This window comes from Myotis daubentonii, chromosome 4 (assembly GCF_963259705.1).
Source record: "Myotis daubentonii chromosome 4, mMyoDau2.1, whole genome shotgun sequence".
In the NCBI taxonomy this organism is placed as follows: Eukaryota; Metazoa; Chordata; class Mammalia; order Chiroptera; family Vespertilionidae; genus Myotis; species Myotis daubentonii.
This window is the reverse complement of record NC_081843.1, coordinates 19,238,558-19,254,385: the sequence shown is the minus strand read 5'-3', so window position 1 is coordinate 19,254,385 and position 15,828 is coordinate 19,238,558. Positions and strand designations below refer to the sequence as shown.

Here is a 15,828-nt window from a genome sequence, read left to right as displayed (position 1 = left end):
ATCTTTTCTCAAAAGCAAGATGTGTTTGGGCCTTATGAACAGAACTTCAGTCAAATATTCCTCTAATAAATTTTACCCTTGTTTGTCCATGACCTAGAATCAGGTTAATGATCAGCTTGTATCAGTCAGTTGTGCTCAGGCATGAGTGATTGAAAACTACTTGTATGAAAATCATTAAATAAAAGAATTACCTTTAAAAGTAAATGTGGGTATTTGAGTCTTCATTCGACTCTTAAGACATGAAATTACACAATTCTTATGATGGGTTTATTCTCCCACCAAAAAAAAAATAGAATGAAGAATTCAGGATAGAGAACACTCTGATTTTCCCTTCTGAATGATGTGATTATCTCATAATCACAATGGTTCATATGGCAGAGTGTTTACTATGCGCCCAGCACTGTGCTAAGCCCTTTATTGGCATTATCCTTAGGATGTCACCACTTCTCTAAGTCCCCATACACCAAGGGAGAAAGTAAAGTTACATCACATGCCATTGGTCCCACTGTGGGTCAGACGGAACTGAAGTAGAAACTCCAAGCTCCTTCACTGCTTCTGATAACACCTGCAGGTGTCTATTTAGTGCCTCTTTCCCAACCTGTCGTGAGGTTCTTCAGTTCTACCAAAATTCAAGGCTGTAGCCCCAGTCCCAACCCCAGAGATCTGGGTCTGTGCTACTCACAGTGATGCCTGCTTCTCGCAGAATTATCCTAAGTTTGACTCAATCATGCATTTTGGCGACCAGAACTGGACATTGTGGTGCACAGGGGCTTTTGAACAGTAAGATAACCCTAGTAGGGAGTAAGGAAGGCCTTTAATTTATCCTGCAAGCCATGGGCCATTTGTTCCAAAGCCTATATAGGAGGCAGAAGCATGGCCCTCAGCCTCATGAGGGAATCAGAGGCAGTACCTGTGTCCTTAGAGTAAATGTGAACCTCAGGAAAACAGAATTGGTGTTGACAAAACAGCTCAGCCACACTGTCATCTGAAAAGACAATTTTGAAGCCACCGAAACATGTTATTAGAATTTGCTCAAGGCACACTCTAAGCCTGGGATATTGTACATGCTTGGGACCTCCCAGGCAAAATAAGTAATTCCCAGGAAAAGAATTCCTTTCCTCAACAGCAATCTGCCCAGAGAGGAGGCCACATGTGTGCTGGGCAAACCTGGGGGATGCCTTCTGGGCTTCGAGCCCTTAAGACTTTTGGTGTGGAGTCTGACACACTTGGTTTTGAGCTCCAGGTCCTATCTGTTAGCTACAGTGACCAGGAAGTTACTTGCCGCAGGTTCCTCAACTATAACCGGGGGATGATAATGCCTCATACATACTTGTTTTTAGGTGATGAAGATTACACATTGGTCCCACTGTGGGTCAGACAGAACTAAAGTGGAAACTTCACATGCGATTATAAATATAAAGTGCTTAGAACATAGTTTGAGCTAGTGAGCAAAAACTATTATGTTTGAGATGATTATCCCCTGATTCCTGTTTTGACATAGCTCTTTTGCCCTATTTTTAGACATGGTGTCCCTCAACGATTTTTTCAAGCTTTTAATGTAAGCCCACGAGGCCATAATCCTCCACCTGGGGGAGGCACTCTCTGGTGTCTTATTATTCATCTCTAATGGTTGTTTGGAAGGAAAGAGGAAGGAAATTTGGAGAAAGGCAGAAGCAGAATGGAGGTAGGGAACCGTAGGAATGATATCAAAGAGGTCCAATGACCAGCCCAAGATACTTCTACTTATAAACGGTGGAGCAGAGGGGCACAAATGGTAAGATTCCCTTATTTTTCATGGTGGAGTAATTTTCCAGGGTATTATGCTAAGTGAAATAAGTTAGGCAGAGAAAGAAAAATACCATATGATTTCACTTATATGTGGAACCTAAAGAACAAAATAAATGAACAAACAAAATTGAATCATGATGATTACCAGAGGGTTGGGGGGCTGGTGAAAAAGGTGAGAGGATTAAGAAATACAAACTGGTAGTTACAAAACAGACACTCAGCAGTGGACAGCAATACGTGAACCCAGCTGTTCACTGCAGCTGATTGGAAATAACAACATTGCCAGATAAACCCCAGAAACAACCTAGAGTCCATGCAAACATGAAAAAGAACGAGTTACATCTCAAAGTGAAAACAAAAATCATCTCCCAGATATAGAGTGCCAATGGGTACTTAAGAGATGTTAATCCTGTTATATTGAGATCGGCACTAGGGAGAAGTTAGAGTATATCAAGATCGATTTAGAGATGGAGTGAGCTAGAAGAGAGAGAGAGAGAGAGAGAGAGAGAGAGAGAGAGAGAGAGAGAAGATAGAAATAGAGATAGAGTTAGAGATAGGGATAGAGATAGAGGTAGAGGTAGAGGTAAAGGTAGAGGTACCTCAGATAGAGACAGAGATAGAGACAGGGACATATACAGAGGTAGAGTTAGAGGTAGAGATAGACAAGCAAGCTGCTTTAGATAAATGCTTGTGTTCCCACAAAATGCATATGTTAAAATCCTAGCCAGTAAGGTAATAGTAATAGTAGTAGGGGGAGGGGCCTTGAGGAGATGACCTGATCATGAGGGTGGAGCCCTTATAAAAAGAAGTCCTCAGAGAGCTCCCTCACCCCTTCCTCCATGTGAGGACACAATGGGAAGACATCCAGCTTTGAACCAGGAAGTATGCCCTCACCAGACACCCAATCTTTTGGTGCCAAGATCTTGGACTTCCTGGCCCACAAATGGTGAAAAATAAATGTGTTTTGTGTTTTTTTTTCAAGCCACCCATTTATAATACATCGGCCTGAACTAAGACACAGGCATATACTTGCACTTCCATAAAACACTCCAGAGGAAAATATTAAGGATTGGGACCTGCACTTTCCAGCAGGGAGAGTAAGAACTGGGCTTGAGGGCATTAGGGAATTTCCATTTCCATTGTAGACCTGTTCCAATGTGTGGCTTTTTAACCACTAACCTGAATCAATGCAGTAATAATACTAAAAATAATGGCTAATTCACAAAAAGGAATGCATTGAGAAGCTTTCCCCACACTTAGCTCCATAATTGACTTGCAGAACAGAGCCAATGTGTAAGGGATTAAGAACAGGAGGTCATCACCGACCAATGTCTTATCTTCTTAAGGGTATTAATGATGTCTGGAGACACAACACTCAGTGAAAGCAGCTGAGGATTAAGAAGTTGGTTCCTTAAACAGCTCTTCTCTCTGTCAATAGAGCCCAGAGCTCTGGGGAACAAGCCCTGGGACCCACATTCTTTCTCCCCTCAGATCCCAGAGCTGGTGGGAGACTTTCAAACAGACTGCAGAGGCGTTAAAAATAGAAGTTAAGTTGCTATTGGAGATACACGGAGAATTCACCACTTGCAAATCTCTAATTATAATATGTCAAAAGTGAAATACCTTGTCAGGAGCAGTATCTAATAGAATGCGGGATTGGCTCTGTCAGCACAGTGATCCATGATGTGTTGGGAGGCCCTGCATTAAATAGACATTCGGCAAGAAAATGTCCTGCAGGGACTCATCTCAGCCCGAGGAGGACTGAAAGGATGGCCGGGGAAGTCTTTGCTGTCTGTACTTTCCTCTGCTCTGGCTGGGAGCGCTGGGTGCAGCCTGCTTCCCTTCTACCGTCTGTACTTTATGTTAAATCATGTGCATACATTAGAAGTTCTTGGAGACTAGCAGATGGATGGATTGTTTCTCTCACCCGAAGCGACTCGGTTTCTCAAAGAAATGATGGCCTCCACAGTGCTGTGAGACTGGCATTAAGCACCAGGCCTATGTGTCAGAGAACAGTTAGCGTTATGGCAGGTACAACACTAACCGATGGGGAAGAACTTAGGTGTGCTAATACCGGGCTGGGACAACCATGGGTCTGACCCACTTTGAGGCTCAATTCCATCCCCGGGAAATGCAGAGCCTGGAGGGAAGAGAAGGAGCGCTCGGAAACAATGTGCGGATGCAGAGACAATGGGAAGCAAGCTTCCCATCAATGGTGTTCTGCACAGCCGGGCCGGGAAAGCCCAGCTCAGAAGTAGGTCACAGACAGAGAAAGCATCTTCCTTTTTGGCCAAAGGAGAGAAGCCCATAGGCATGTAAGCGTTTGCAGCAGAAAACTGATGGCCCCTTCTCCGGGCCGTCAGGATCAGCCACAAAGCCACCTGCCTCCGCTGATGATGGTTCTCTTTCCTTTAAAACTTCCCGTGAGAGTATGTACCACACAAACGTTGTGAAAGGAGGCAAAGTAACCAGCCCCTCCACAAATCCATGCATTCCATACTCGGAGAGGTGCTCCTTGCCTTTCAAATACTCTAGATACCGTCGTTGGAGCCAATTTCAGAAATGATACTGTTGTTTCCATGCTCTAGGACTTGTCATATTGCAATGATAATAGAACACACGCCCTATTAAGGGCAGAGCACAGGCCTGCTTACCCGTGCATCTCCCCGCAGGGTCTGGGCTCTGTGGACCGTCCACATGCTATTTAATTTTAATCGTGTTGATCTCTAAAGAATGCTTTTTGTGAGAGAAGGACACTGAGCATGTCAACTGCCCAACTGGATTAAAATTTCCTTTTAGGTAGGCATAATTAACCCTTTCTTTTAAACTCTCATTTTCTAAGTCCTCTGGCTCAAACTCTTTTCAATGACTTCCCATTACTCCTAAGGTAGAATTCCACCCCTTATCGAACCCAGCAGGCCTGTGGGATATGATACCTACTGATTCCTTCCATTTAGTCCATTGTCACTCTACCCCCAAACCCTCTCCACATGCCCTGGATACACTGGCCTCTTTTGTTCTTTGAATGAGTCAAGGTCAGGGTGACTGACCTTGTCATTCTTTCTGCCTGAAAAGCTTTGTCTTCTCACCTTAAATATCATCTCCTTCAAGAAAGGTTCCCAGACTACTCATTTGCAAGCCGTGCCTCTGCTCTTTTTTTATCCTCCCATAGCATCTGTCTTTTTCTTAAGAGCATGGATCATCATTTGTGTTTATATAGCTGCCTGATCGCCACATGTTCACTCTGCCTCTCACACTAAGTTTCAAAAATGAAAAGGACTGTTTCTGTTTGATTCAACCACATCACCTACTATGAGTCCAGGTTCCAGTAGATGTTTAATAAATATTTGTGAATGAATGAATGAATGTGTGACTGACTGAATGAATCTTCCAAATCAGTAGTATAGTTGGTATATGTTGAGGCTTAATAAATGATGTCTGATTTAACCTCTTTTTTTCAGGACTAAAATAGCCTCCTGAAGCCCTATCACCTTGATTATCACAAAATAAGCACCAAGAAAATAAACAACAACTCTATCATTATCATCTGGTTGTCAACAGCACAAGTACCTGTGAAATCAGCAAACACACTTAATAGACTCACCCCTAAGTTGTAGCACAGCCATATACAAAAAGGCACTAGTGGCACTATTCACAAGAGCCAAAGGTGGGAACAACCCAAGTGCCCATCAATGAATGAATGGATAAACAAATGGCTTATCTGTATAATGGAATAGTATTTGTCATGAAAAGGAAGTTCTGTACATTTTACAATATGGTGAACCTTGAAAAACATCCTAATATTGGAAAGGAGACAGACACATAATTTCATTTCTATGAAAAATCCCCAATAGCAAATCCATATAGACAGAAAGCAGATTAGTAGTTGCCAGGAGTTGGTGGAAGGCAGGATGGAGAATGTCTGCTTAATGGGCATAGAGTTTCCTTTGGGAGATGAAAATCTTGAACTGGATAATGGTGATGGTTTCACTGCACTGCGAATGTACTGAATGACACGGAACTGTTTACATTAAAATGGTTAAAATGGTGAATTTTATGTTTTGCACAACAATAAAGAGTTGAAAAGGCAGTAGAAAAGTTTAGAATGTGTATTATTTTTTAAATTCTCCAAGTCTCACCTCCAAGTATCAGGTGTCAAAGGCACCGGGTATCAAAGTTAGTTACCGGTTGCTTTTAGTTATAAGAAATATATCATGCTTTAAAACAATAAACTTCTTCACCAACACTGGTTTCCCAGAGGCCCGGGGGCAGGGGAAAGAGGCACGTCTGCCTTGCACTTACAAAAGGCTCTAGACTTGAGGCTGGGTGAGCCCAAGCTTCCAGAGAATTCTGCAGAACAAGGTTCCACAAATGCATGTGTACATCATGTGTGCATGGTTACCTTAGGTCGCTCACAAACACAGTTTCATTTCGAAAATTAATTTTTTTAGGATTATCTTGATTCATAGCTAATAACATTCATTTTCAACGATGATAGTATTAGAATGTTTCCTCTTTGTTTGCTTGCTTGTTTTTAACCCATTTACCCCATTCACCTGCAATGAAATTGACTCTTTTGGGTACATAGAGTCACGTAACCACCACCCTCAACGTACAGAATGGTTTCACTGCCCTGCAAGGTTCTCTTCTGCTGCCTCTTTGCTGCTCAGGCCTGCACACCCCAGGGCCCAGCAACAACATGGAAGAAACAGGGACACGCATGAAGACTAGGATGAATCTCTAACGCATTAGGCTAAGTTAGGGAGGGCTGGTGCAGAGACGCTGCGTGGCTGCAAATGGCCACAAGATCTGTGTTTGGGGCGATGGAAATATTCCAATAGACTGTGCTGACGGTTGCAGGACCCTGCAAATACGCAAAAAGCCTGAATTGTCCAGCTAACACTGGTGTGTTTTATGGTATGTAAATTACATCTCCGTAAAGCCATTTAAAAGAAGGCTACATAGTGTATGATTCCACGGAGATGACATTGTTCCAGAAAAGGCAAAACTATAGGAACAAAGAGTAGGTCAAAGTTTCCTTTTATAAACAAATCGCCGTCAACCAAAAATGTGCCCATTTCAGCAAGTAACAGGAGAGGATGCCTGGAGATGAGGCATCTTGGCAGAACTGGGGTGACAAGGACAGGGTTAGGGGCTGCTTTATGGGCAGGACGCTTGGATGGGGGTGCACCCTGCTGTCACTATGGGAACCCTGCGAGCCCTGCCTGACCCCCTCCCACCCCCACCGGTGCCCAGGCGAGCCTGGAGCCCACTTACTGTGGCGGTGCCCGAGACGGTCTGCGCGCTGGTGTCCGCGGCGCTCTGCTCCGAGTGGGACTGCGCGGGAGGGTACAGGTTTAGCGTGTGCTCGGGGACGGTGGTCTGGCCGGGGTACTCTGGCGCCGGGTGGGGGTGGGGGGCCGTGTATTCCGCGGGGATGCCGTTCTGAGGGGGAGCGAACTGGGCCGAAGCGTAAGGCTGAGCCATTGTGTCAGGGGCAGCTGCTGCTTCCTGATTACCCTGAAAAATCAGAGGGGGAGAGAAGGAGAAAGCGTGAGTGGCCATCGGGCACAGCCTCTCCCCAGGCCCTGGACCACAGTTACCCGGACACGGTGCGGGTGCCCGCACGGTGCCAAGAGCCTGAGCCCATGCACCCCAGTTCATCTTCATCAGACGCTCTGAGGAAGTAGTCACCCTCATTTATACAACCCATTCTACAGATGCAGACATCAAGGCTGCGAAACAGGAAGTCACTTTCCCCAATCATCCAGCTCAACAGCCCCAGACTGGGAGGGTCTGTGTCCCACTGGGTCTATCTGTCTGTCAGATCTTCCTTCTTTCATTCCCATTTGGGGACATGTGAGTATGGTGTTGTCTCCAGTGACAGCAGAACCTTGCTCTGATACTTAAAACGTCAAAAGCGATTAAACCAAACATGCGTGTTCCTGAGAGGAGAGACAATTCATCTAAGCATTTGAATTTAATCAAAGTTTTATGTGTCTTGGCTCACATGACGGGATTGGGGGGTCTTGTTAATGACCACAGTGTGTGTGTGTGTGTGTGTGTGTGTGTGTGTGTGTGTGATGTTCCAATGAAAATTCAGGGCCTAATTTGGACAAAGATAGCCCTCTGTGATAGCCCCATTTTAAGTAATTCTGCAAAGTGCTGGACTTAACTCAGCCTCGTTAGTCAATGCCTCCCCCAGCCCCTGTCTTATTTTTTATAAGCACAGAGTATTATATAACAATTCACCCTTCAGATCTAGGCAAAACATGCAGTGTGATAATTACAGCCAAGTGAAAAGAATTAAACACACACACACACACACACACACACACACACACACACACACACACTGAATTCAAATGCTTCCATTTCAGGAAACATCTATCTCTCTCCACATCCACCTCCACCTCCACCCCCACCCTCATAACTCTACTACCCTACCCTACACACACACACACACACACACACACACACACACACACACACACACCACAGCAATCACAGAGGCAGAAACTGCAATCCAGAGATCTGAAGTGTCCATGGTCTCAAGAGATAGGATCACACAGTCAGAAAAAGGCAGAAGAAAACACCCTAGCAGTTAAGCACCAAATAGCCGCTTTGCCATTGTCTGTGGTCAATTAGAGGTGACTTCGGCCCCTCTATAATGATAGCAGGGCCAACATGTCAGAATCACTCCCATCGCCTCTGTCCTCGCCACCAACATAGGAGCACCTCTTCGGTTAAAGCACCATAGTGCAGCTGGAACATTCTAACATGGAGGGAAGGGAAGTTTATTCTCACAGCAGCGCATAGAGCTAGCTTACTTGTTTAGAGGGGACCGTAATTAGAATGTTAAAGATGACACGCTGAGGACTTAGCTTAGGCTAAGTTTAAAACATTCTGCAAGTGAAAACATTCCCATCAGGCCCTTTCCTCCCCCGGCATAACTGCTCCAAATGTCTGTGCCACGGGCAGCAGAAATGCACAGCCACTTCTCTCTAACATGTTTCCGCAGCATTTGGGGCTGAGCTGGGACTGTCTGTGCTGTGGCTGAATTGCTATACGTGATGGGAAAAGTTAACCCTACCCATCCCTAGCAAACACGAGGTCAAATTCATTGTCACTGCCACTCAGTGTTCACTTTTCTTCAAGGAAAATGCTCTGTTCCTTTCGGGGTGGGGGTGGGGGGACCCTTCCACTCCCAGCCTAGTGCAGATGTGGCTGAGCCCCGCCTCCCATGACCTATAGATACAGTCATGTGACCTGGCTTGCCTAATCAACGGGTTCCACTCTCTTGCCCAGCCGGTGTGGCTCAGTGGTTGAGCATCAACCTATGAACCAGGAAGTCATGGTTTGATTCCCAGTCAGGGCACATGCTGGGGCTGTTGGCTCCATCTTCAGTGGGGGCCCTGCAGGGGGCAGCCGATCAGTGAGTCTCCCTCATCATTGATGTTTCTATCTCTCTTTCCCTCTCCCTTCCTCTCTGAAATCAATAAAAAATTTAGAAAGGGTTTCACCCTCACAGTCACCAGGATGTGTGTTCATGCCCGTCTATCTAAACCAGTTAGCGAGTTAAACCCTTGTCGTTCTAAGGAGACTCCTGAGACTTTGCTGGAGCTTTGGGAGGAAGCCCTCTTTCAATGGTCATTGGCAACTGTAAACATAATGTAAGCCCGACCTTCCAAGAACCGCCCCTTGAAGAACCGCCTAAGGCCAAAGCCAACCCAGAGGAGAGCCAGCCCAGAAATTGATCAACAGATCAACTGAGTCCTGGTGAGATCATCGGAGGTCTTGGATCCGGTTTTCCCTGCAGTTAGTAGTGCTTTAGTCACATGAATCGGTCAAGGTCTTATTTTGTTTAAGCTACTTTTTCTGTTACTTGCAACCCAAAGGGCCTTGATTAGCAACCCCTCCTGAAAAAACCCTCTGCTGTTTATGAGCCCACGAGCTTCCTTTTCTTCTTGCGGGCTGTGCAGGGAACATGGTCTCGTGTACAAACATCCCACACGGATGCCGCTTCTTTCTGGCTGAGCAGAAGCCCCAGAAACTATTGCACCTGAGAACCCTCCAGAGAGAAATGCTCGGTGACAGATCCCACCTCTGCCCACAGGTCCGCTGCAGCCTGCCCTGCCTTCCGCCAGGCTCATCGCTGAGTTGAAAGAAAGGCTTGTGAGAAGCCCAGGTGAGGCCTCCGAGGGGAGAAGACAATGATGGCAGGAGCAATGGTAGCGAGAGACGGTCCCTAACGACAAAGGTTTCTCCACCACCTCCAGCACAAAACACAATATCCTGAGAGGGAACCCTGCCGAGTGGCCTTCCCTCGCTGCAGAGCAAGCTCAGGAACAGTGACCCAGTCCCACCGGCCCAACAAGATGCGGGGCTCTCTGCTGGGATCTGAGCTCTCTCTGTTTCAGAGAAAGAAGGGCCTGCTCTCAGGAAGCCTGCGATCTGATTGCTCCATCCTCCCACCACCATCAAGTCCTCCCATTCATGCTTCCTCTGCATGGAAAGCCCCCATAGCCCCCATTGCTCTCTAGCCTGGCTACTCTCTCTACTCATCTTTCAGGTCCCAGATCAAGAGAGCTCTCCTCCAGCAAGCCTTCCTTAACGCTTAAGCCATGTCACTTGCCTGCCTCCTGTACCTCACTGCAGCGTGTGGCCACTTCTCACATAATCCCGAGCCCTGCCATTGGCTGCTTATTTGTCTGTGAGCATCCTGGGGGCAGAAGACTGCGTCAGGTTTTCATTCCATCTGCAGTCTGGCCCACTACTTGTTTTTGTTAATAAAGTTTTATTGGGACACCGCCACATTCGCTGTGCTACGATGGCAGAGTTGCATAGTTTGGACAGACACCCGATAGCCCCCAACGCCTAGACCAGTGGTCAGCAAACTGCGGCTCACAAGCCACATGCGGCTCTTTGGCCCCTTGAGTGTGGCTCTTCCACAAAATACCGACTTCTTCACATGGGCCACGACGTTTCAATCGCACTGTACATGCGCGCCTGCACGTGGTATTTTGTGGAAGAGCCATACTCAAGGGGCCAAAGAGCCGCATGTGGCTCGCGAGCTGCAGTTTGCCAACCACTGGCGTAGACTATTTAACTGTCTGGCCCTTTACAAAAAAGGTGTTCTACTCTCTGTGGCAGAGTATCATTACAGAGCCCATGCCAATTCAGAAGCCAGCTTTGAATCAACAGGAGAGGGGAAAAAAACTGGCGATAAAGCAGGGAGAGAAAGGGGTGCATTCTCTCTGAACCAAGGAGGGGAGGCTCAGCTAGACTTGGAGATCCTCAGAGCTGAGGATGGAGCAAAAGGGTGCATGGGGATCCTTTTCCGAATTTGCTTTAAATTATGGGCTCTCTGAATTGTCAATGCGCATGCACACATGTAGGCCTGAAACCCAGCATGAGTGGGCTTAGCGGGGGAAGATCCGAGATGGCCTCGGGCTCCCGTGCTCCATCCGAAAGGCATCCCCTCACGTCAGCAGTGTGGGCAGAACACAAGCCCAGTGCCGCCGCCCTTCAGGCCTATGGGTGCCGGGCACTCGCTGGGCACTTCCCATCAGTGATTAAACAGAGGAAATGGATCCCCAGGGGACATTAGGCAATGACCCGAGACATGTTTGGTTGTGACAACTTGGGAGGAGGGCTGCTACTGGGATCTAGTGTGTGGAGACCAGGGGTGTTGCTGATGCCCTACATCGCACAGACCAGCCCCGCTACTGAGGATTCCTGGGCTCTGGCCCTCAATGTTAATCATGCAGAGATCTAGACTCCCTGCCCGGCATGCATTGCATCTCTAACCCCACTTGATTCTATTGTTACGTCTGCTGGGGCCCAGAACTGGTAAAATGAGTCCACAAGGCCAGAGCCATGGGTAGCTCTTTGGGAAGCCAAGAGCTGAACCAGAGCTCAGGTTATCCTGCGTGCAGGTGCCTCTCATTTGGCAGGACTCTCACCTGGTGGGGAGGTTTGTTCCCATTTTTTAAATAAGCAAACCTGTCTCTGTCACAGACACACCTGGCCTCAAGACCTGTTTCCACCTGGTGATGTGGTGCTGGGGTATTTATTCAAAGGTTCCAGCATTGCGCTGGCCGGTTTGGCTCAGTAGATAGAGCATCAGCCTGTGGACTGAAGTGTCCTGGGTTCGATTCCCGTCAAGGGCATGTACCTCAGTTGCAGACTTGATGCCCGGCCCCAGTCCGGGTGTGGGCAGGAGGCAACCAATCAACGTGTCTCTCTTATATTGATGTTTCTCTCCCCCCCGCCCTTCCTTCCACTCTCTCTAAAAAATTCAATGGAAATGTCCTCAGGTGAGGATTAAAAAAAAAAAAAAAAAGGTATCAGTGTTTCATCAGCCAGACTAGGGTATTAACCAGGGATCCTCAAACTACAGCCCGCGGGCCACATGCAAATACAAATATTGTATTTGTTCCCATTTTGTTTTTTTACTTCAAAATAAGATATGTGCAGTGTGCATAGGAATTTGTTCATAGTTTTTTTGTTTTTTTTTTAACTATAGTCCGGCCCTCCAACGGTCTGAGGGACAGTGAACTGGCCCCTGTTTAAAAAGTTTGAGGACCCCTGGTATTAACCCTTGGCGAGTGTTAGAGCTCCAGCTTGGATAACTCTGCCATCTCAGGCCCAAGGTCTCGCTTCAGAAGGCTCTGAGGCCACCCTAGGAAATTCAAGGGCCAGCAGGGGCACCACTGGAGCCGGGACAAGCCACCCACCTTTATCAAACCGGTGGCATTCTGGCACACCCAGGGCGCTGAGCGCTAGGAGGTGTGTCCAGGGTCTCCGAGGAACCTGCAGGCACACTCAGGTATACAGGGCTCTGACAGCACTCCTGTTTCCGGTGCCCAAACAGATGTTGGCGGGACCCCCCAGAGTTACTTATTAACACTGACAGCAGTTCCAGAGAGATCCTAATTAATATTCCTGCCCTTTGCACTTCGGGCTAATTACAGCTAATATTTAATTAAGATCATTGTACTTCCCATGGGATTACTTTTCACCTTCAAACGGCTTCAGAGGTGCCTTTGTCTCCTCCCTGGTGTTGCTGCTAGACTCTTAGCGTGGAATAAATGGGCTGACATCCACACTAAGGGTACCTTTTCCACTCAAGTTCAAGGCGAATCTTGGGCCCATGCACAGGTTAAAAGCTGGAGCCAACTCCGTGCAGGAGACAGTGACGGGCAGAATTCTTTGGAGCATGCTGGCTAGACATTCCCTCATTGGCAGAAGTTGCCTTCTTCCTTCTCCTCCAAGGCCGAACCGCCCCCCGCCCCCCTCCCCCCCCCCCCCCCGCCTAAATAAGGGAACCTATGACAGAGATCTGGGCATGTACAGAGTCAAGGTGCTGGTGGGTGTTCTGAGTTGACAGGGAGGGTGACTCTGATTTGCACATATCCCCCCACATCATCGACCAAGTGCTTCAAGCGATTTTGCAAACCTAACATCTAATTTTCAGTGCCTGCACTTTCTTGGGTTGCTGCTAAACACACAAAAGGCGGGGGTGGGGGGGAGGGCCAAGACCTGATATTTTTAAACCCGATAATGCTCCTGAGGAGCTAGGTAGAAACTTGAAGGGAAGAACACCATTTAGGATAAATGTAGGGGAAACTTCTTTGTCCTCACACGCCAATCCTCAATTGGAGCAACTCATCAAGGGCCCCGTGATGTGGGACCTCCAGTTCCTGAGAGCAAATGGATATTAACATGCAACCAAGTCTAGTTCACCAAAGCAAAAAAGAAAAAAATGCCGTTTCAATTTAAATATTTTACTGAAGCATGAAATAGCCAGGATATTATTGCTATTTTAAGACAAACACCGTAATCTGTCTATTAGCATAGCGTGTCGACGCTGCCGCACCCAGAGGTTCAGCGAGCCTTTCCTCAAACGCACTGAGAAGCGCTTTGGTCACTGAAACATCCTTCATCCTTAATCTTCTCTCCAAGGCGCGCCCAGGAGACAGAATCAGAAAATGAGAGCATTCCGCCCTCCTCTCTCCCCCGTCCCGATATCGCTCTTCTCCCATTCATTGCCCTGAATGGTTGAAAAGAGTAGTTTTGGAAAGCTAATAAGAGAACAAAGGGTGGCTGCCCATTTGACTTGGCAAAATATTTTGGCTCAATATCTAATGCAAACCACATTTCAACTGAGAAACCGTCTTTACGTAGCAGGGCACGGAACGGGTTATTCTTTGCAATGTGACTGCCAGACTGTCACTGAGAGAGGAAGTGGCTGTTTTCATAGCTGCCAAGTGGACTTTAAAGTAATCAAGGATGAGTGTGTGTGTGTGTGTGTGTGTGTGTGTGTGTGTGTGCGCATGCGTGCACGTGTGTTTCCCCAGCTTTCATAGTTACACTTCCTGAGCATCTTCTCCCCTTTTGCTCCGGGAATATTTTGTTCTCAGTCCAAATCTTGCCCTGAGAACCCTCTTCTGGCCTAAACTCAGCCCTTATAATGAAGACATGCACGGGGATTGTCCAGCCCTAATAAAGAAGCAGCTCTTTGATCTGTCCACACAGCCACGGAAAGCAGCTATCCCACCATGGGACGACCTCCCCACCCCACATCCCCCAGCGACTTAGACTCGCTGGAGGGAACTATCCATTCTTGGTTGCCCACAGTCTCCAGTCGGGCTGACAGTTTGTTTTCCTTTAGTTTAGTGGCTGATCTGTTCTACTTCTCTGGCAAGAAATCTCGCCTATTCAGAGAAAACCTCCAGTGCCCGAATAAGAGAAGTAAATTGCCTCTTGCCCCCGGGGCATTGAAACAAAGAAGGAAAATGCAAAATTACACCATTAACCTGCTAGTTCTAAGACCAGCTCAGTTCCACACATCAAGCAGAAAGCCGACACACACACACTCTTGGCTGAAATCCTCTCCTCTCCCCGGCGTGATTCAAGGAGCAGAATATACATGGCACAGAGCAACAGAGACTCCACCGCAAGGAGAGATTGCAGCTCAATTCAAATCACAATGACGAGTGGAAAATAAAATGGGAAAAAAATACCTGCTGCACCATCCTGCTTGCTTTCTCCTCCATAAACTTAGCAGCTGTTCTAGACCCACACCACAGAGCATCTGCTCAAAGCAAGCCTCAGCTACGAGCCGGGGTGTGTGCGCTGTGCAACGTGTGGATGGCTGGGGTGTTGCGGGAGGGGGAGCTGGAGCCGCCTGGCTGACCTCCCCCTCAACATCTGACTGCTCCCCAAACCAACCCCAGATGGGACTCTTTCTGCCAGCGAGGCCTGGCCCATCAATCACAGCTCGCTCCTCCTCCGGCTCCTGCTCAGTTTCAGAGTGCACACTGAGCAGATGATTATAGAGTGGAGGAGGAAAAAAAAAATACACACGTACACACGCACCTCACCACACGGCACTCGACTACATTAATAGCTGTTTAAAAAACATTAGAAATGCAAGCCTATGCATTGCCTGGAGCTGGAATTTTTCATTACTAAACTAAATATACGGCATGCAAAGTTATGAAATCCACCGGGGGAGCTTGCTACTATCGTATTTTGCTTGAGATTTTTAAGAGGTGGGGCGGTGGGGTAGGCGACAGAGGAAGGATGAAGAAAGAGCTCAAAGAGATAGAAGGATGGTTAGGGGTAAATTTACAAAAATACCCTGAGATCACTGCGCATGGATTTGTAACCGAGCTGCATGATGAATTGGAAAGTGATCTTCACATACTGTCACTGGCAATCGTTGGGAAGACTTGGAGACCCCGCTTTGCTGCAAACCAGCTGTGTGACCGAGGCAAGTTGTTACAATACACTGGGCTCCAGTTTTTGCTTCTGTTTAATGGGAATAATGATGAGTGACTTCACGGGACGATAGTGAGGGTCAACATCAAGATCAACTCACAGCAAAACAGACACAGGGGCCTGGCTCATAGCATCGCTGTATACCCAGATGCATTCATCACAGACAATACAACGGTGGGCCAAGGCCAAGACCATCTGGGTCCCTATGGGATATGCAGTCAAGAGGTGCATCGGGCTCTTAGGAAAAGGCCC

The 15,828-nt window shown here is 47.3% G+C and overlaps 1 protein-coding gene across 29 annotated transcripts in view; it reads right to left on the bottom strand.

Annotated features, from left to right (window-relative positions):
- RBFOX1 (RNA binding fox-1 homolog 1) overlaps positions 1-15,828 on the bottom strand; it is a 1,463,300-nt gene that overhangs the window by 175,457 nt on the left and 1,272,015 nt on the right. For all 29 annotated transcript variants that reach the window (XM_059693106.1, XM_059693100.1, XM_059693095.1 and 26 more), the window contains one exon: positions 7,066-7,308. In XM_059693106.1, the coding sequence (XP_059549089.1) occupies positions 7,066-7,308 (243 nt within the window). The remainder of the gene's footprint in view (positions 1-7,065; positions 7,309-15,828) is intronic.